Genomic DNA, 20,365 nt, shown 5'->3' with positions numbered 1-20,365 from the left:
GCCCCAGTAGTCCACTGATTGTATGTGTTGTGCTTATTGATGTTTCCAGTTTGTCAACCTCACGGAGCCCCTGGAGATGTCTCGTGGAGCCCTGGGGCTCTGCAGAGCACAGTTTGGGAAACACTGATCTAGGGAAAGAATAAAGAATGTCTGAATAAATGGATGAGAGGGCTGTGTGCCAAGGGCTGCTTGTCCTTCCCCATCAGGTGTCTGTTCCCCCCAGTAGGTGGCGTCTAGACACGGGTGTCTGTTCCCCCCAGTAGGTGGCGTCTGCTCCTGTCCTAATTTTGGCTGCCTTCTGCTGCCTTACATAAGTGGGCATGTTCACTCTAGGTTGCAAGAGAGCTTTAAAAAGAATCCATCTTTAGATCTGAGACTCTTCTGTAACTCAAATAAGGCCCTGGTCCTGCAAAGAGGTTGTGTGCAGGCTTAACAATGGGCACAGTGAAAAGTTCCTTTGGCTCTAAGGAAGCTATTTCCAGCACAATGTAAACACATAAATCCTTGCAGGATTGGGGACCTAAGTACATCACCACTTATCTTTGTGTACACATCACTCAAATAGCTCGAGTTTAGAGGGTCTGGGAGCAGGGGGGGGCCTGGGGAGGAGAGTTACCCGGCCTCCCCCATTCAGCACGATGGTGCGAATGGAGCCTTGTGCATACTAATGTTGTTACTGTGGGTTTGGGGAAGGCCTCTCATTTTTGTTGTATCGATTTTTACCAAAAATGTCTTGAGTTCTACAAAACCTGCTCTTCTGTTGTGCTGATTTTCACTTGGACTCTGGCTACTCAAGCCCGTGAAAACACATAACATTAAGGAAATCCAACTCCTATTAGGTAGGCGTGTTCCATAATAAATTAGATGAAGTGCAGGGGTGAGGTGGTCTGTCAAGTGAGGCGTGGCAGTGGAAGAGAAGCACGTGTGGAGGTGGCTATTTGATTCTTGAAAACAGAACCCCGGACCTGGATCCCTGCTGCAGAAGCAGAGATAGGAGCTCGGTAACTGGGTTACCAAACAGCCATCTCCCGGAGTGGCCCAGAAACCCAAGAGTGGAGGAGGCAGCATGAGGAGGTGACACCCTCGCTGCCTCCACCTTTCCTGCTTCTGGGCCCACTTTTCTCTTGGTAGGGTTTCTATCCCCTGGTGGTGAGGAGTCCTGTGGCACCTTATAGACTAACTGAAGTGTAGGAGCATAAGCTTTCATGGGCAAAGACCCACTTCGTCAGATGCATGCATCTGATGAAGTGGGTCTTTGCCCACGAAAGCTTATGCTCCTACACTTCAGTTAGTCTATAAGGTGCCACAGGACTCCTCGCCACTTTTGCAGATTCAGACTAACACGGCAACCCCTCTGATACTATCTCCTGGTGTTAATCCTGATATTTCCTCAGAGAACTGCACAGTTAATATTTGCCTTTTAAACAAAATTCATAGCAAACACTTCTACATTCCTGAGAAATTTTAAGCAAAATAAAACCTGAAAATCAAAGGGATTTGCCTCTGGGAAATGAGCTGGGGGGTTTCTCAGTCCAGTTCCTAGCAGGGAGACAGTGTTGCCTAGTGGATAGAGCATTGGACTGGGACTTGGGAGCAGGGCTGTATTATGACTTCCATGGGCCCTAGGCACTTTTGCCTTCGTGGGCCCCTCCCACCATAATATCAATATTAACAATTATCTTTTATATAAATTTAACTACTTCAACATTTTTTTTCTGTTTTAGGCAAAATTTAATAGATTTTTGTGGGCCCTAAAAGTTTTTTTTTTTCTGATGTGAGAAAAAAATTAAAACATTTTCTTTGACCCTAAAAGTTCATTTTTTTTTCCTTCTGATTTTAAAAGAAATTAAAACATTTTCGTGGGCCCTCAGCACTGTGCCTTCTGTGCCTAATGGATAAGGCGACCCTGCTTGGGGGTCTTGTTTTCTAGTCTACTCCTGGCTCTGCCACTGATCTGCTGGGCAGCCTTGGGCAAGTGCCATCTTGCTGTGCCTCTCTTTCCTCCTTTGTAAAATGGAGATGATCAGTCTGACCTCTCCTTAGGAAAGGGCTTTGAGCTCTGCTGATGAAAAGCTCTAGATAAGAGTGAGGTGGGGGTGGTATTAAACCCAATCCCTCATCACCTCTCACCCTAACATGGTAGCCTCAGCCCAGAGATCAAGGAGCATATTCTATTCTATACAGGTTCTTACACCATCTCTGCCACCTTTGAGGCATCTCCTGGGCAGCTATTAAGTGACATGACAAATCCCTACCATTGAGGGGGGGTCTGTTCTCTCCCAGGGCCTCCCCCCATGGGAGGAATTGTGTGCGCGTGTGGTGGAGGATTTTGGGCTCGTTTTAAACATGCACGTGGCTCAGTGTAATGTCTGAGAAGGCATCTCCGGAAAGCCTGCCTGGCCCTTGGAGAGGCTGGTCTGTATTTCGACAGTAGGCCTCCTGCAGAGCCAGACTGAGGCGTGCTGATGGGCGGCAGGGGAGCTATAACATTTCTGCTGCTTTGGTATTAGGAGCAGTAGGTTCCAGTCTGTCAAAGCTGCACCTTCCGCTAAATTTGTCATGCGGGTGGTGACTCCCAGGGCCGGCCTGAGCCCTTTTGGTGCCCTGGGCCCGGGTGGCTGGTGCTGGTGCAGGGCGCATGCGCAGGCCTGCCTGTGGGGCACGGGCCCGTTTGCCCGCGGGGCGTACGGCACATGTGCTGCCTGGCCCAGCCAGCGCTGCTAGCGCATGTGCCGGGCCGTGCATGGCCCCGCAGCCGTAGGGGCAAGGGTACTTCTGTCTGGCATTGTGGGAGCCGGGCACGCGGCTCCTGATGGCAGCTGCAAGGGATGCTGCGCACCCCTTACTGCTGCCATGAGGCGGCCCCCGTGGGTTGGTGCTCTGGGCAGCTGCCCGGCTCGCCCATGCCTCCTTCCGGCCCTGGTGACTCCTGGTGCTAAGCGGCGGCTAGCAGCTCTGTGGCGGGCTGGGAGGAAGGTTACCTTTGAAAAGCTGCTGGCTATGCAGGAGCTCAGGCCTGGCCTTGGCCACATGAGGCTGACAGAAGGGTTCTCACCAGCTGATGGGTGTCCCTCTGATCCCAAGCCTCAAGTCCCTGTGCTGGCAGGCACCGCAGAGCAATTATTGCTGCTGTTTTGTGCCCAACATCATACACAGAGGCAGGTCAGGGAGACTGGAAGGCTTGGCCAATAGTGGCTCATTATGCAAACATCCTCGACTTGCCTCCGCTGGAAACAGACAGTGATTCATTCACAAATGGCAGCTCCAGGGCACGTCCTCTAGCGTCATCCACCTTAGCGGCTCCAGAGGTGGTGCTGCAGCAAGGTATTTTGCCCTCTTACATCGTGTAGGCTACAATTAACAGTGCTAGCGGCCACAGCGAGAGTTAAGCTTTGGGCTGCAACTGCGCACCACCGAGAATCGCAGGTTCAGATCCTGGAAGTCTTACTTCCTGTTGGGAGGAGAGAAAGAGAATGGGAATTCCCTGCAATTCATCTCTTATGGAAACAAGGCCCTGTAGGGATGGTCAAGAAGCCTGGCACTGTTGTCTGCCCAAACGTCCCCTACCGGCTGCTGTTCTCCCCAGACGTGGCTGCTTTTCCAGCTAGGATTAATGATCCCTAGTGGCCGTAGGTCAGTTACAATATTCCTTGGGATCTTTGAGGATGAAAACTGAAGCCTTGAACCCGAGTCTCTTTCAGTTTGGGGGAGAAAGTGGCAGGGTTCAAATTCCTCTATCCAGGCTTCTCCCTGTGTTGGAAGTTGGAGTTGGATCCTGAACTTGAAAAGGTCTTTAGGGCTGGGTCCATTTTCTGGTGAGAACAATCGCGCTTACCGGAGCAGCTCAACTCACATGTCTGTTCTTCGGGGCCAAAATCTTTTGAGACGGGGCTTTCCAGGCTCCAGACTTGAACCTGGGCCCTGGTGCAGCCTTGACCTGAAGGCTGGCTCCTGACCCAGCTTTTTAGGTCAGACCCACGCCTAAAAAATCACAGAAAATAAACCAGGAAATTCAATTAGACGGTTCAAACCTTCCTCTTGAGTCATCATGGGGCCCAGTGTCGGTGCTTTTCAGACACCTCTGCGTGTTGGGGAACAAGAGGATGGAGTTTCCTGCTTTGTTTGGCTCTAAGCCGTGACTTTCCTGGAGTTGTATTCTCAAGTGAAGCAGCAGATGGGCAGTTACTTCCTCACACGTGCAGGCAAACCCCTTTCTTTGCTGCTAAGGCGACTGTTGCTTAGAACTGCCCTGAGGCACATGTTGATCTTGTTTCTGCTGGGCTGTGCCCGGCACCAGAGGGTGAACAGCCGCCAAATACCCACAAAACTTCCCATTCTCGGCCTGTTCCCCTTATGCCATCCCACCTTGCCCTCTTGCTCTGCCAGCCGTCAGTCTGGCCAGGCATTCAGTCCAACTGCGACGGCCACAGTTCCAGCCTCACCCTGCCCAGTTCCTGTCTTTGTGCCGCCTGTTGAACAGCTGGAAAAACTTCCCTTGATTCCCCCAGCTCCAGGGGCTCCCCAGCTTGTCATGTTCATGGCCTGCAATCTGCACGGCAGACGAGGCACACTGGGAGAACCAGCGACGGTGTTCAGCTGGGAGGCTCAGTGCTGCCTGTGGCTGTTTTAAACAGGGGCTGTGCTGGCTTGAGGAGAGGCTGAGGATTTGGGCTTGCTTAGTCTGCAGAAGAGAAGGGTGAGGGGGGATTTGAGAGCAGCCTTCAAATCCCTGAAGGGAGGTTCCAGAGAGGCTGGAGGAGGCTGTTCTCACTGGTGACTGATGGCAGAACTAGGAGCAATGGTGGTCTCAAGTTGCAGGGGGGGAGGTCTGGGTTGGATCTTAGGAAGAACTATTTCCCTGGGAGGGCGAGGAAGCACGGGGATGGATTCCCTATGGAAGGGGTGGAGTCTCCATCCTAGAGGTGTTTAAGTTAGAGAGGTAATAGTGCAGTCAATTAACCAATAAGCAAAAGCATATAGGTTAATGCTATAAACTACCTGCATTTCCCCCCCTCCTCTTGCCAGTAAATTTTTTAGAAGGGTGGCCAGCAGCCTGGCTCAGTCCTGGCTTGCACTGGGTCCGGGACCTCTCCCCACTGCAGTTTTGCATTTGACATGTATTAGGAGCTGGGCAGGCAGGCAGGCAGGCAGATGGGCTCAATTCTGGCTCACGCCTGGTCCAGGAGCTCAGACACCCCCTGCTCCCAGACAGCAGCTGCTGCCACCCTGCACTGCTGCCTCTGTATCACCTGGCACCCCATGGTGCTGCCTCTGATAGACACACAGCAGCGTGGGGTGGCACGGGGCTCCTCGGGAGAGGGGCTGGAGCGCATAGGCCCCAGGGACTATAGACTAGTCGACTAACCGATAAGAATTCATGAAGTTAATCGATTATTCAATTAACCGATATTTAACATCCCTCATTTAAGTCCTGGCTTGACACACCCCGGGCTGGGAGGATTGAGTGGGGGCGGGTCCCACTTTGGGCAGGGGGCCAGACGCGATGACTCCTGAGGGCTCTGCACCGCTCGAGGTTGCCCCCTTGCTGAGTCCGTCTGGGAGAGAATGACAGGCCTTGGCAGCCCGCAGAACTGAGTTGCCCACCCTGCATTTGCCATCCCTATGAGCTCTCCAGCAGCTCCAGGGAAGCAGAAGGCCTGGGAAGTCTGTCTGCAGGCAGGGATGGGGGCATGGGAGCAAGACAGGCTCCAAGGGATCCTGGAGGAAAGGGGAGGACTAGAAAAGAGGAAGAAGGAAGAAAATCTTGGGGGTCAGTTGCAATGATCCTGGGGGTACATGGACATTGCAGCAGTCAACTGGGGGTTAGCTGCTCCAGAACAGACCTAGGGTCTCAGGTGTGTCCCTGGTGTGCCTAGCTCCGACACCGGTTTGATCACATTAGCGTGATCAGACCTAACACAGGTGAGTCTCCGCAAGGGGGAATGAAACTCGCTGTGATGGGCCTGGAGCTGCAAATAGACCCACCACGTTATACTTTGGAGCAGAGTTTCTGAACCCCATGCCCGGCTGGTTTTGGGCTACCAGCTCACGATGGAATAAACTCGGAACAAAGGGCTGCAAAGAAAGTCAAGGTGACCGCAGCTTGCTTGCTTGCTTTCCCATGAAAGCATGCTTGAATTTCCTGGATGGTCTCATGGGCCAGGGACTCAATGGATGGTATTTATAGCTCCCATGCCTCAGTTTTTCCATCTGTAAAAGGGGCTGATAACTTTCTCTTTACAGTAAGCTCTCCAGGTGTGCAGTTAGGTCTCAAACGCAGTCCTCCAGTGATACAAATATCTAATGCATGTCTTGAGCGTAGTGTGAATTCAGGTAGCTTGCTACTGAAGCTATGAAGTGCTGGGGGTGGGGTGGGACTGAGAGGAGTAGGGATTGGCTCTGCTCTTGTTTAGTATCTTCTTTCAGGAGCTGGAAAAGATTGGAGCAATACCTGGCTAAACGGAACACGTCCGCAAGGGGGATACGAAGCAGGAGGTGCTGGGAACTCCAGCAGGGACAGAGGAACAACTATAAATCTTATTGCCCTTCAACTCAAGTCCCTGTGGCAAGAAGCAGCCATGCCTGCTTAGAGAGGGAACATCTGCCACCTTGTTCTGGTGAGGATGTGGGGGGTAAGATGGAACATGCACAGTGTTGCCTCCCCACAAAGCCCACGGCTATCAGGGAGCCCCAGCAGAACCCCAAGAGTAGAACTAGCCAAAGTTTTAGTCAATGTTTTTAATAGATTCACCGATCCCCAAATGTGTTGTGAATTTGTGTGCATGGTGCCCAACTGCTTTGCACCCCGTCCGCACCCCTTCCGCTCCAAGAAACCCCTCAGTCAAAATAACCTGCCATTTTAAAATTCAGTTTTGTTAGAGGCTCCTACTGGAAAGTCAACATCAAACGTTCTGTTGGGCCTCCAATAAAATGTTTCAATTCTTGGATTAAAATATATCTCCCCTGCTTTGAGCCAAAACAATTTTTTTTAAATTTCAAAACAGCCAGTAACCCCAAACACCTCTCCTTTGCACTGCTCTCTGCCCCATCCCCCATTTTCCAGAACCCCAGAGACCAGGTGCTCTTTGATTGGACCAAGACCTGCTGGGGAGAGAGCCAGGCCCGGGAGCCCCACAGAAAGCTCTCCTGGGGGCCTGGAAAGGGGCCTTCAAAGTGCTTGTCAGAACAAAACGGGACTGAAGTAGAGGCTGGAACACTGTGTAGGGTGAGGCTGCAGAGAACCACTGAGCCAAAACCTGGATAGCATGGAAACCCCTTGGGGGGGGGGGGAGGCAGAGGCAGATTTTTGGGGGGAGGAGGTTTCAGAGGGTGCAGGTGGGGGAGAGACAGGTTTTGGGATTGCAGGGGGGAATAGCAGGGATGCAAGGGGCAGGTTATGGGGGTGCAAGTAGGAGAGCGGCAGGTTTTGGGGGTGAAGGTGGGGGGAATAGCGGAGGCTCAAGGGGGCAGGTTTCAGAGGTGCAGGCAGGGGAGAGGCAGGTTTTGGGGGTGAAGGTGGGGGGAATAGCGGGGGCTCAAGGGGGCAGGTTTCGGAGGTGCAGGCGGGGGATAGGTAAGTTTTGGGGGTGCAGGAGGGGAATAGCGGGGGTTCAGAAGGGGGCAGGTTTCGGAGGTGCAGGCGGGGGAGAGGCAGGTTTCGGGGGTGCAGGCGGGGGGAATAGCGGCGGTTCAAAAGGGGGCAGGTTTCGGGGGTGCAGGCGGGGGAGGGGAAGGTTTAGGGAGGGGGGTCCCGGACCCCGCAATTTGCTGCCAGCGGGGCGCGGTGGCTCCCGGCGCTGCAGGTCCTGTCCCGGCTCCGGAGCAGCCCGGAGGCGGGGGACCGGCTCCGCCCCGCCCCGCCCCGCCTGCCCGGCCGGCGAGCGGGATGGCGGCGGCGGCTCTGGCGAGCTTGGCCCTGCGGCTCCTGCTGCCCGGACTCGGGGCCGGCCTGGAGCGGGGCGCCGCGGAGGTGAGGGGCGGCGGGGAGGGGCCCTGGTCGGGGGGGGGGGGTGTATGGATCCCGGGGGTCGTGGGGAGGGATGTGGGTCCAGGGGGGGCGTGGGGAGGCGGCTTGCAGCGAGGCGGGGGCACAGGTGCTGGAAGTAGGGGTGCTGGGGGCTACTGCACCCCCTGGTCGGAAGGGGTGTCCGTCCTGCGCAGGGTTCCGCCTCTCGCACCCCAGTGTGCCCAGTGTCCCGGCCCCTTCCAGTTGGGAGTTCCCCGGGGGGTGAGTTTGGGGGGATGTAGCACTGGGGGGGGTGGTGTGTGGGAGTGGGGGTGTAGCACTCGGGGTTTCAGGGGAAGGTGAGTTTGGGGGATGTAGCACTGGGGGAGGGGGTGCCCTGGGAGGTGAGTTTGGGGGATATAGCACTGGGGGGGTGCCCTGGGAGGTGAGTTTGGGGGGATGTAGCACTGGGGGGGGGTGTGTGGGAGTGGGGGTGTAGCACTCGGGGTTTCAGGGGAAGGTGAGTTTGGGGGAATGTAGCACTGGGGGGGCGCCCTGGGAGGTGAGTTTGGGGGATGTAGCACTGGGGGGGGGGGTGCCCTGGGAGGTGAGACTGGGGGAATGTAGCACTGGGGGGGTGCCCTGGGAGGTGAGTTTGGGGGGATGTAGCACTGGGGGGTGCCCTGGGAGGTGAATTTGGGGGATGTAGCACTGGGGGGGCGCCCTGGGAGGTGAGACTGGGGGGTGAGTTTGGGGGGATGTAGCACCGGGGAGGCCCTGTGGGGGGTGAGTTTGAGGGGGGATGTAGCACTTGGGGACTCCCTGGGGGGTTGACTTTGGGGGATGTAGCACTCAGAGGCTCCCTGGGGGGGACCCCACAGCAGCCTGGGCAGAGCTAAGGCAGTTGCTGTGCCCCCAGCGATCGTGTCTGACCCCCGTTCTGCCCTGCCCTTCCCAGTTTCACCCCGGCGGCAGGGAGCTTGTGTCTTCCTCTGGCCTTCCCTGGGTAGTGGCTCTGTCTCCAGGAGGTGCCATTTCTTGGAGGGCTGGGCCCTTAGCTCCGCTGCCGGCTGGACCTCTGGCCTTAGCCCTGGGGGACACAGAGTTTTTGGAAGGTGCCCCCCGACTTTCCCCTCTGCAGCCTGCTGGCAGGACTGGGGGCTCTGGGATTTTCCTGTGTGCACTTTCGGAAGCTAACCTCTTTCATAACAAGATCCAGGTTTTGCTACCACTCACCCTAAAAAAACAGGGGCTCCTTGAGTGACAAGCTGAGGTTGGCTGTAAAGGAATTCGGGGCATTCCTTAGTCTGGCTCAGTTTGCATTTTTCCTTATTTGGCTTTAATGTTCTTTTTGGTCTCGATGGCAGTGGATTTCTGCATCCTCTCCTGTGTGTTGGGGAGAGTTTCCATATCAGATTTTGGCAGGGAACATAGGTAGCCACCAGGGAGTGGAGGTTCTTATTTGGGCTGTGATCCAGCAACACACAGATGCTTCTTCTTAAAACCAGGGCCAGTCCCATTGGATGAAATGGGGCTGCTTGCAGGTTTCAGAGTAAGCATCTGCTTTAAGTTAAGCATATGCATAAAATCATGCAGGATCCTGGTTTAAATGTCAACCTACACGACTGGGGAGAAGCTCTTTCCTTTCCTCCCCCCAAAGGTGATTAACAGTACTGCCAACCCCAGCTGCTCCAGTCCAGCTCCTCAGATTGTGAGGTTGGCATCAAGCCATTAGATGTAAAAAGAAAACGAATAGTGAATTCTTTTCATTCCATCTGGGTTTTGAGCCTTAACGGGGGCGTGCCACATTTTGAAGTGTCTGCCCTCAATGCTGAGGGTTAGAAAAGAGGAAGGGTGGATCAATGGGTAGGGTCAGGGACTTGGGAATCCCACATTCAAATCCCTGCTCTGCCATCAACTTCCTTTGTGGCCTTGGGCATGTAATCTTTCTCCGTGCCTCAGTTTTGCATCTGTAAAATGGGAATAATACTGCATTCCAGCAGAGTTGGAAGGGTTAACACATTAAAGTGGCACATGCTGCTCAGATACTGCTGTCCCAGCAGCAACATAGGTATTTTAGATGTTTATTTTTTGTTTTTAAACGAAAGCTGAGATGAGTGCTTTGAGATCTGCTGACGAAATGTGTTACCTACCAGCCAGGTGGCCGTGTTAATCAGAATAATAACGATCCTCAATCCCATGACTCCAGAAGCTGAGCCTTTAAGAAAAACATCCAGTTTGGCCAGACTTGTGGTTAAAAGCACAGGAATTAGTAATGCGCACCTGTATAAAGTAGGCACACAGATTTGAGTGCAAATTGCTAATCACTTTCCTTCCCGCCTTGGGTTTTGTTTTTCTTTGTGTTAGTCACGACTGTAGTGGCAAGAAAAAAAAGTGGAGAAGCTGCATGTGAAATATCTGAATGTTGGCCCCTTCTTGCCCGCCTATGCACACGGAGAAAGGGAGGCTGTGGATTCAGCTCGGATTAGAATTTGGGAGAATCGGCTTCCAGTCCCATGCAGAGTGAACTGGCCAGAGTTTAGCTCATTCAGGAAAGCACTTAAGCATCTGCTTAACTTTGCCAGTTCTCTTTGGGGACTTTTTAAAAACAGTGGAGTATGCGGTTTGGTCCTATTTGCGTCAACTAAAGTGAAACGCGTGTAAAGTTAAGCGTGTGGGGAAGTGTTTTCCCGAACCTGGCTCTCTGTGTACAATGCAAGACATGACAAAATTCCTATGGCTTGATGAAGGAAACGTGAGTCCACTAGAAAAAGGCAGACCTGGTTTAGAAAAGAAAAACAGTGAAAAGCTTGACAGAGGGACTGTAAGGCCTGGTTAAAACTTTCTTACTTAGGAATTTTTTTTATCCCTCCTCCCCTAATACCATCGTGGGGTCTGGCTTTCATTCCTCTCCCCCGCACAGTCAGCCTTAAAATAAATTGAATGTACTCTCTTGGCGTGCACATAGGTGCTAAGAAATCCTCCATGTTATTCTTAAATTTGCCCTCATGTGGCACAGTAGCCCCTGCAATGTAGCCACTCAGTCCCTGTGTATAAAACTGGTCTTGCCAGCATGGGCTTGGAGTGGGTTTCGCATTGTTGATTACAGAGCACAGCAATTAAGCCAGTTGTGCTAAGAGTGGCAAAGTCCCTCTGCGGTGTGGTATCATGTGGCTTCCATGGATTTGCTGCAAGGCAAACAGCCTTTAAAGGGAATTAAAAACTCGGGCTGTCAATTAGTCTCAGTTAAGGCGTGCAAAACAAATTAACTAGATGTTAAAAGTTGTGATTAATCCAACAGTAATAAAATACCAATTAAAATGTAGTCTATTGTTCAATGTTTCTAATCTGTTGATTTCAATTATAGCACAGAACTCCAAGTGTAAGTGCTGACTTTATATTATTTTTTATGACAAGTATTTGAACTGTAAGAAAGCTAACAATGCAAAGCTGTGTAGGCCGACGCACCTTCATTGTCCTGAGCTGACTCAGATGCTATCAGCAGAAATTAACTTTTTTTTTTATGAGAGTCATCGGCATGGAAGTGAGTCATCTGGATGCTGGTCCAGGTGTGAAGGGGCATATCCCTGTCAGTGTATCTTGCACCTTAAACACCTTGAAGTTCTGGCTACAACAGTGCCATGTGAGTGTCTGTTCTAACTTTCAGGTGATGTTGTAAGACAGTAGAAGCGCCAAGCATTATCTCCTGTAAATGTAAACAAACTTGTTTGTCTTAGTGCAGGGGTGGGGAACCTTTTTTTTGGGGGGGGAGGGTACTGACCCCTAGAAAAATCAGTTGGGGGCCACACACGAGAAGCAAAAAAACGAAAACAAAAAACCAAACCCTCGCTGACATGGCCCCTGACTGAAAAGGAGAAAGACATTCCCCTCCCACAGCAGAGCTTGGGGGGCCCAGCCTAGTAGGTTTTGTGGGCTCCAGCCTTGCGGTGGGTCAGTGGGGGACTGGAGCACCAGCCACGGGCTGCATCTGACCCCCAACCCTGAGGTTCCCCACCCCAGTTTTAGCGACTAGCTGAACAAGAAGTAGGATGCAGTGGATTTATATGCTCCAACGTCCTACATTGTCTTGTTTTTGAGTGCAGTTATGTAAAAAAAAAATTCTGCCTTTGAAAGTTGCACTATCCCGATGAAGAGATTGCGTTACAGTATGTGTGCGAGGGGTATTGAAAAATGCTATTTCTTTAGTTTATCGTTCTTACAGTGCAAATATTTGTAATCAATAATAATATAAAGTGAGCCCTGTACACTTTGGCTTTGTCTACACTGGCGCGATCTTGCGCCAGAAGTATGCAAATGAGGCTAAGCGTGGAATATTGCCGAGCATCATTTGTATATCTGAGCCACCATTTTTGCGGAAGAGGCTCTTGTGCAAGAAGGAGCATCTACACTGCCCCTTCTTGTGCAAGAAAAAGCCTCTTGCGCAGTGCCGTTATTCCTGAAAATAATCAGCGTAACAGCATTGCGCAAGAGGGTTTTTCTTGCGCAAGAAGGGGCAGTGTAGATGCTCCTTCTTGCGCAAGAGCCTCTTCTGAAAAAATGGTGGCTCAGATATACAAATGAGGCTCGGCGATATTCCACGCTTAGCCTCATTTGCATATTTCTGGCATATTTTCTTTGTGTTCTCTGTTGTAATTAAAATCAGCATATTAGAAAACATAGACAAAATCCAAATAGCGATAATACATTTAAATTGGTATCCTATTAATGTTTAAACCTGTGATTAATCATGAATATTTCTTTAATCTTATAATGAATTGCAATTGTTTTTTAATCATTTAAACTCCACTCTAGTGGGGAGGGGTAACTACATACTCCTACTACAGCAAGAAGCAGAGGATATTGCAGTCACCGAAATTAAATATGTTCTACTTTATTGAACCATGCATCTCCTTGGCTACATCATTGGCTTTTCATCAGAGCCAGGATTAGGTTTTATTGGCACATGTCAATAAATATCAGTTTCAGCATACACACATATGGAGGAAAAATGTTTGGATAATAAAACATTTCCAGTTAGGCAAACAAAGAAAAAATGCTGCTTGAAAACTAATTTGATCTTAATTTACGACTATTTTGCTTTCTCCCTTTGGACAGGTGATGTTGACAGTTTGTGATTTGAGAGCTACAATGCTTTAATATTTAGAATCTCAGCCTCTTCTGTCCTTAAATAACTATTGTCAGACCTGCTCTGTTGTCAGTTCCCCCCCATAATTTCCTGCAACTGTGAATGTTTGTTTTGATAAAACGGAGGGAGGAGTGCGTCATTTTGCACAGCAGCGATCATTTAAATTGAGAAAAAATGCTTGCAATAAACATTGATTGCATCTGTTGAAATAATGAGGAAGTGAAACTCGAATTCTGCCAACCCTAATGTTCAGACGATGAGTGTGATAGAGGAACCTAGCTAGACTAGAATAAATGGGGAAAGCACTGGTCTTGGATTGATTTGTTTACACTCTCAGCTTGGCCACGGACTTTCCATGCTCAATTTACTTATGCCTGCTCTCCATTTAAAAATTAAATTTCTCACCTGGACTCCTGTGGCTAGGTCAGCCTAACTCATGGGGTGGACACAACTAGGCTGGTGAAAGAATAAACTAGCGACCGCTTCTGAGTATGGATTAACTATACTAATGGAAAAACCCCTTTGGTCACTGTCGGAAGTGTCTGCGCCATGGCAGTCTGGCTGTAGTGCCGTAGCTGTCCTCTTGTAGCTGCTGTCGTGTAGACGTGCTGATAGACATAGGCTGAAATCTTTGGGATAGGGACAATCTCTCCCTCTGTGTATGCAGAGCCTCATTCAGTAGGACCCAGCTCTGTAGGGGTTACCGTATTTCTATTAAGAGTGACCCCCCAACTTTGTGAGAGATTTAAATTAAAATGTTGGAAACGATTCCACTGCTGGAATAATTTTCAATTTGGCACGAGTCTATTTCCTGCCTTAACGAGAGGAAAAGTAGCACAGGGGTGGAGACAGTGGTAATTAGTCAATTTCCTGTAAGGCGTACTGGTCATCATTTTATTGATCCTTTAATCTAAGGAGGAATAAAAGGCACAGTAGATTGGAGCTGCGAAACACAGCTAGCGATAGCACCCCCGTGTCACACAGTTCAAAGATTTCAACACCTACCTCCTTGTGAATCATTGCGATGAAGTTCCTGGAGTCACAGATGTGAGCAATCAAGACTTTCTTGACAGCGGGTTCATGAAACAGCCATTGCTTGTTCCAGAGAGTAACACCCTGGAGTCAGATGTTTGGAAGCTTCTGGGACCAGTCGGATTTCTCTTTACTGACTTTTCTATTGATAAGTGGTGATGGCCTCAGCTTTTTCCCCTCTCTTGAGATCCCTTTAAAACAGGGGCGGGGAACATTGTTTGGCTTGTGGGACACTGACCCACAGAAACATCAGTCAGGGGCCGAACGCAAGTGAGAAGCAAAGAAAAAACAAAAAACAACAACCTCCCCTCACTGACTGAGAAGGAGAAAGACTGTCCCCACATTCCCCTTGCACTCCAGAGCTTAGGGGAACCCAGGCTAGTAGACTGTGTGTGCTCCAGTCCCCTGGGGGGATGGCAGGGGAACTGGAGCACCAGTGCAGGCTCCCCAATGCTGGGGGGAGCCCTGAGCCTGGGGGCCCGGATCTAGTCCCCAGGCCTGAGGTTCCTCACCCTGTCCTTAAAACACCTCCCGCTCCCTAAAACATTGGTGTTTTTTAAAGGAGCAGCAAGTGCAAACTGGTTTGTCAGGTATTTGGGTGTTTGTAGGGTCAGAGCCTCGTTCTCCTTGCAGGCAAAGTTCCTCGGATCTTCTGATTTCACCTGCATCGCAGTAACGTCTGCCTCTCCTGGGTGTGAATGCGATGGGTCGCCATGTGGCGAATCCAGGCTCAGTCCCACGGCGGTTGTTGCAGGCAGCGCAAAGCTGAGATTGTCTCCAGTCACCGTGGCAGCTATCTTTCCAGGGTGCATGCTGAGTGGGGTGGAGTGTTCAGTAGCCCGAGTGTGGGGCCAGAAGATGAAAGGAAGTGGGAGTCCCCCGGTTCGCAATCACAGGGGAAATTCTAGTTCATGTTGATGTGCAATAGAACAGCGGAGAAGAATCCCATGGATTCCTCAGTGGAAAACAACCAAGGTCTGAAACTTTGCACATTTTAACCTCCTCGGGGTGGCTGCGTGTGTTAATGCTTTTAACGAGATGTTCTGGTTCGTGTTAGTGTCCCTGGACCACCTCTGCTCTGCTTGATGCTTTCCAAACAAGTGGGAAGCCAAGGGGCCAGGCTGGCGGGCTGCTGCCAAAGATCTGTTCCATTGAAATCGTTGCTCAGTTTACATCAGCTGACGATTGACCCTTCAGATCCTGCCCTGTAAAGGCAGATCAAGCACACAAAGTATGAAGGGCGGGGCGGGGAACCTTTTCTTGGGTCGGGGGCCGCTGACCCAGAAAAATCAGTGTGGGGGGGGACGCATACAAGTGAGAAGCAACCCCCCCCCACAAATCCACATTGACATGGCCCCCTGACTGAGAAGCGGAAAGACACTCCCCACATCCCCCTCGCACGCCACAGCCTGTGGGGGCCTGGGCCAGTAGATTTTGTGGTCTCCAGCCATGCGGGCAAACAGCAGTGGGGGAGCCCTGAGCCTCGGGGGCTGGATCTGCCTTAGGTTCCCCACCCCTGGCTTACTGCACGCAGCCAGATTGTACACGGCTTCCACTTTCTAGCTCTGTTCCGGCAGAGCCTTTGTCCTTCCGTGTCTATTGGCTCATTTCGAGTGAGAATAGGCTGCCAGGGACACGCAGGAAGGACTCAGCAAGGGGGTTTCCTAGGCGGGGTGGGATGGGGGGAAGAGGAAAGCAGGGCGTTGGTTTAGCCAATGTCTGTTGAACTTGGTGTGGGAGGTCCCTGCCCTGGGCCTTTTCAGGGATGGAGGAAATGAGGGCTACACTTGAAGTCTTGTTTCTCTGGGGGCGGTTTGGAGTCAGGGGGGAGGATAGGCTCACTCCAAGAGATCAAGCATGCAGCTTGGGAGAGTGGGAAACGGACAGACTTCTGTGAGATGTCTTTGCTTCTCCCTAAACCCCATTTTTAGACAGCCAGAGACCAGCCTCGGAGGGTGAGCGGCAGTCCCAGGAGTCAGGGGGAGCCGCACTGAAGGGGACTGGGGTGGAGTGTGGGCTGGACCCACTGGACAGTTTGGGAAGGCATTGCCTTCCCCTGCCTCTTACACCTGCCGCCCGGGCTTATCAGGCCTCCATTGTCGTACTGCCTAAGTCCCAGCTCCTCAAAGGTCTTAGGTACCAAGCTTCCATTGATCTCAATGGCCATTAGGTGCCTTTATACCTTTGTGGGTCTGGACCTCAGTGCCTCATGCTTTCTGGTGTATTTACCTTTGCAGCCCCCTTGTGGGGCCGGGCAGCATGGCACAGATAAAGAATAGAGGCATAGTGAGGCTGTGCCATTTTGGTTCCCTGCCTCAGTTTCCCTGCCTGCAAAATGCATAATACACATCACTTTCACCACTTGAATCCCCTCCCCCACAGCATCCTTAGCCCCATGCATAGTAAGTCCCTCCTGCCCTGTCCTGCCCTGCTGGGGGTGCTTGCTGCCTTCTGCCAGCAGCTCTGGCTTCCAAGCAGCCAGAAGAATTTCTCTCTTGTTTTGCTCCATTCCCCAGGGCAGAGGGAGTGCTGGGTCTATTGTCCTTTCATGCTCAGCTGTTCATTTCCTGCTGCTTTTTATATGGCATGGAAAATTGCATTTCCCCTTCAGCATGGGATGAGGGGTGGGTGGGCCTGGCCCTTTCCTAGCATTGCAAGTCTTTGAATGCTGGCTTCTAGCTTTGCAGAATAATGTTTAACGATGGTGCTAATGAGATGTAAGCCTCTTGGTTAGCTCATGTTACATGATAACCCCCCCCCCCCCATTAGTATGCTTGGGGGCAGGTTTACTTTTCAGAGCTGCCACAGATCAAGAGGCTGTGTTGCCTATTGGATAGTGCAGAGGCGGCAGAGAGTCAGGGCTCTTGGTTCCACTGTTCTAGTCAAAGGGCTCTGATGCAGGAATTTTGGCCCCGATCCTCAGTGATATTAAGGCACCTACTTCCATTGGTTTCAAGGGAATTAGGTGCCTAAATATCTTTGAAGGACCCAAGGTCCTTGTTTTCTTCAATGTCTGATCATCACCATGCAGAGCCATAGGGATTCCCCCCCCCCCCTCCGTGGAGGGCCAGCATGAGACCTGTACATCCACTTCCTACGAGAGCCCTGCACGGATACAACATTTGTCTCCCCATCCAATCTGCAAAAAGGGTCTGTGGGAATCTGCAGATTTGCCGGGCTCTATTCACTAGCTCTCTGTGCAGGGGTTAATGTTACCCCACCACAGTGAATAATCACTGTGTACCCAGGGCCCGTGCAACTGATCAGATCGCTACCCGGAACACTAATGGATCAGACATGCCCCTGCTGTGCCTGCAACCCGAATATGGCATCCCATGAGAGCTGGCAAGAGAAACTGGCCTGAAATGAAAGGGACTAGTTTCATTTTTAAAGCTGAATGAAGTCCAGAAAGTTTTAAGGGCTTGTCTATACTGGGCAGCTAATTCAGATTGGATGTGATGTCATATTAAAGCAGCATAGGTATTCCTGATTAACCCCACTTTGGGTGTGTCTATGCTGCACTGTAACTTGAAATAAGAAAAGCAATTTGAGCTATGCAAATTGTGTATCTTAGTTTGATGCTTTTTCCAAATAGCTTATCTCGCCATTATTTCGAAATAACCCACTATTCTGAAACGTCCCTTACTCCTAGTAGAATGAGATTTACAGGGACATTGGAATAGCGAGCCCAAAATAACGGGCTTGCTGTTAAGACACTGGATAGATATTTTGGGATACGCCGGTATCCCGAAATAGCGTTGCAGTGTAGATGTACCCTCTGTGAATTAAGCTGATTCAGAACAGGAAACTATTTCAAGGGAACTCAAATGGATTTAATAACTCCCAAAATAGCTATTTTGAAATGGTGTGTCCACACTACAGGGAAGCCTTGAAATGAGTCCAAGGCAGGCTACCTTAATGTGGACATGCTACCTTGACTGAGAGCCCCAGTCATCCCTGGGGAGTCATTAGTTTGAATGTCTCTGGGGAGTGGTTATTTGGAAATAGCGGCATTGGAGTGTCCACACTACCGTTATTTCGAAATTAGCTTTATTCCTTGAGGAAAACAGGAGTACAGATTTCAAAATAAGCAGCGTCATGTGGATGCTCAGCTTCTTAATTCGACCTAAGGGGGGTTATTTAGAAATAAAGTCCTAGTGTAGACCAGGACTTACTCTGGGTTAAGAGCATCCAGACAGCTAATCGGGAGTTGCAATTCCAGAATAACTCTTCCTACGGATGAGCCTTTCACAAACAGCATGAGACTTTGGTCTACACTGGTGCTGAACTGCACTGCAACTTTCTGGCTCAGGGGTGTGAAAAAACACCCCCCAAGCGCAGCAAGTGACAACTCTGTAAAGTAGCAGTGTGACCGTGGCAACAGTTAGCTACTCCCCTCAAGTAAGTGGTTTACCTACGTGGCCACGCTGCTGTGTTAAAGTGTTGTCACAGCTGTCCTTTATACTTTCTAGTGCAGACAAATCATAGAACCAAGAGCTGGAAGAGGCCTCAGAAGGTCATCAAGTCCAGTCCCCTGCTCTCCGCAGGACCAATCCCAACTAAATCAACCCGGCCAGGGCTTTGTCAAGCCGAGACTTAAACACCTCTAGGGATGGAGACTCCACTACTTCCCTAGGTAACCCATTCCAGTGCTTCACCACCCTCCTAGTGAAATAGTTTTTCCTAATATCCAACCTGGACCTCTCCCACCACAACTTGAGACCATTGCTCCTTGTTCTGCCATCTGTCACTACTGAGAACAGCCTCTCTCCATCCTCTTTGGAACCTCCCTTCAGGAAGTTGAAGGCTGCTATCAAATCCCCCCTCACTCTTCGCATCTGCAGACTTGGCTGACACGCACGGTTGGTTCAGAATAGCTTTACATTCCCAAAATCAGAGTGAACTTTCAACTAGAGATGAGCCCTTTGTATAGAAAAATAAATGAGATTTTGGCCTCTCATTTTAAGAATGTGAGGTCTTACTAAAACATGCCCATGGAAACGCACTTAAAGCATGAGGTGTTTTTAAAATCAAGTATTCCTTTTAACATTTCCCAAGGATTTGCTCCGATTAAAAAAGATGCTGTGACAAAGCAGCATTGTAATACAACTCAGCGTTTTGTATCAGGGAAGTCGGCTTCCCACGTGTGCTGGGTAGCACATTTTTGCACAGTGAAACACTCTGAAATGCGAATACCAGCAAGTGCCTTCTGAATCGCTGGTGATCTTCTAAATTCATCTCTACAGCAGCAAGTACAAAGGCATGGGAGTTAAAAGGTGGAGGGCGGGGTAGACGTATTTTTTGGCCTGCTGTGTTGTAGCTGGGTGTCCCTCCCAGGAAGCTAGAGAGACAGGGTGGGTGAGGAAATCGCCTTTATTGGACCAACTTCTGGTGCTGAGAGAGAAGTTTCCCAGCTACACACAGAGCTCCCTCTTCTCGGAGTTTGTCTCTCTCACCAAATTCTACTTAAGCTGGGCCAATAAAAGATATTACCTCCCCCACCTTGGGTCTCTTAACTTTTTTATGTGCTGGCTACAATGGGGTTGTATAGCACAATCAGAAAGGTGCTGGCTTTTCGGATCAGAGAGCAGTCTCTGGCAGGGCTCTGTGATGGAATCTGTCTGCTGGGGGGTGTTTATCCCAGGAATGCTGATAAGGCGCTGGGAGTGCCAGGGAGAGCAGCAATGGAACGGAACAGCCCCCAGGGGCTCTGCAGGTCTCTGCCGAGTCTTGGCTAGAGGCTGGCGTTGTCAGACGTGTGCTCTCCTTGTAGCAGGCTGCGCCTGTGTCAGGGAACGGGCTTGCCAAGACCGGTTCCCACAGCAGGGTTACCCGGTTCGATCAGCGAGGCGCAGATTCAGAGCTAGTGAATTGAGAGCCATTCACCTAAGAACAATAATTGGAAACTTTCTGTCTGCGCATGTGGCTCTCACCACCACAGCGCAGGGCGCTCCAGCTCCATTTACCTGAGGGCCAGTGGCAGGCCTTAAACCTCCGAGTGGGTCCACAAAATTCACACACTAATCAACACCGCCATGCTGCTAAAATGTGGGCTAAGTGACATGTCCAAGGTCACCCGGGGAGTCTGTGGCAGAGTTGGGAAAGGAACCCAGATCTAGTGGTGAAGGCTTGCACCTGTTAGACGTGACCACCCTCTGCTGGCTGGAATCAGAATTGGCCAATAATGTCATAAGGCTTATACTGCTGGCAGGGAAAGAAGAGTCCCTTTTAGCTCAAGCGGT

The 20,365-nt window shown here is 50.8% G+C and overlaps 1 protein-coding gene across 2 annotated transcripts in view; it reads left to right on the top strand.

Annotated features, from left to right (window-relative positions):
- The first annotated feature begins 7,854 nt into the window (after positions 1–7,854).
- The window catches only part of MMP28 (matrix metallopeptidase 28), a 39,782-nt gene continuing 27,271 nt past the window's right edge, over positions 7,855–20,365 (top strand). Inside the window, exon 1 of one of the 2 annotated variants that reach the window (XM_075904928.1) lies at positions 7,855–7,969. In XM_075904928.1, coding sequence (XP_075761043.1) covers positions 7,886–7,969 — 84 coding nt within the window. In that variant the 5' untranslated portion in view covers positions 7,855–7,885. The remainder of the gene's footprint in view (positions 7,970–20,365) is intronic. The other variant, XM_075904929.1, reaches the window with a different exon arrangement.

This window comes from Pelodiscus sinensis, chromosome 21, assembly GCF_049634645.1.
Source record: "Pelodiscus sinensis isolate JC-2024 chromosome 21, ASM4963464v1, whole genome shotgun sequence".
Taxonomy (NCBI): domain Eukaryota; kingdom Metazoa; phylum Chordata; order Testudines; family Trionychidae; genus Pelodiscus; species Pelodiscus sinensis.
Note: the sequence above shows the minus strand (reverse complement) of the source record. Positions and strands in the feature narration are given on the sequence as shown.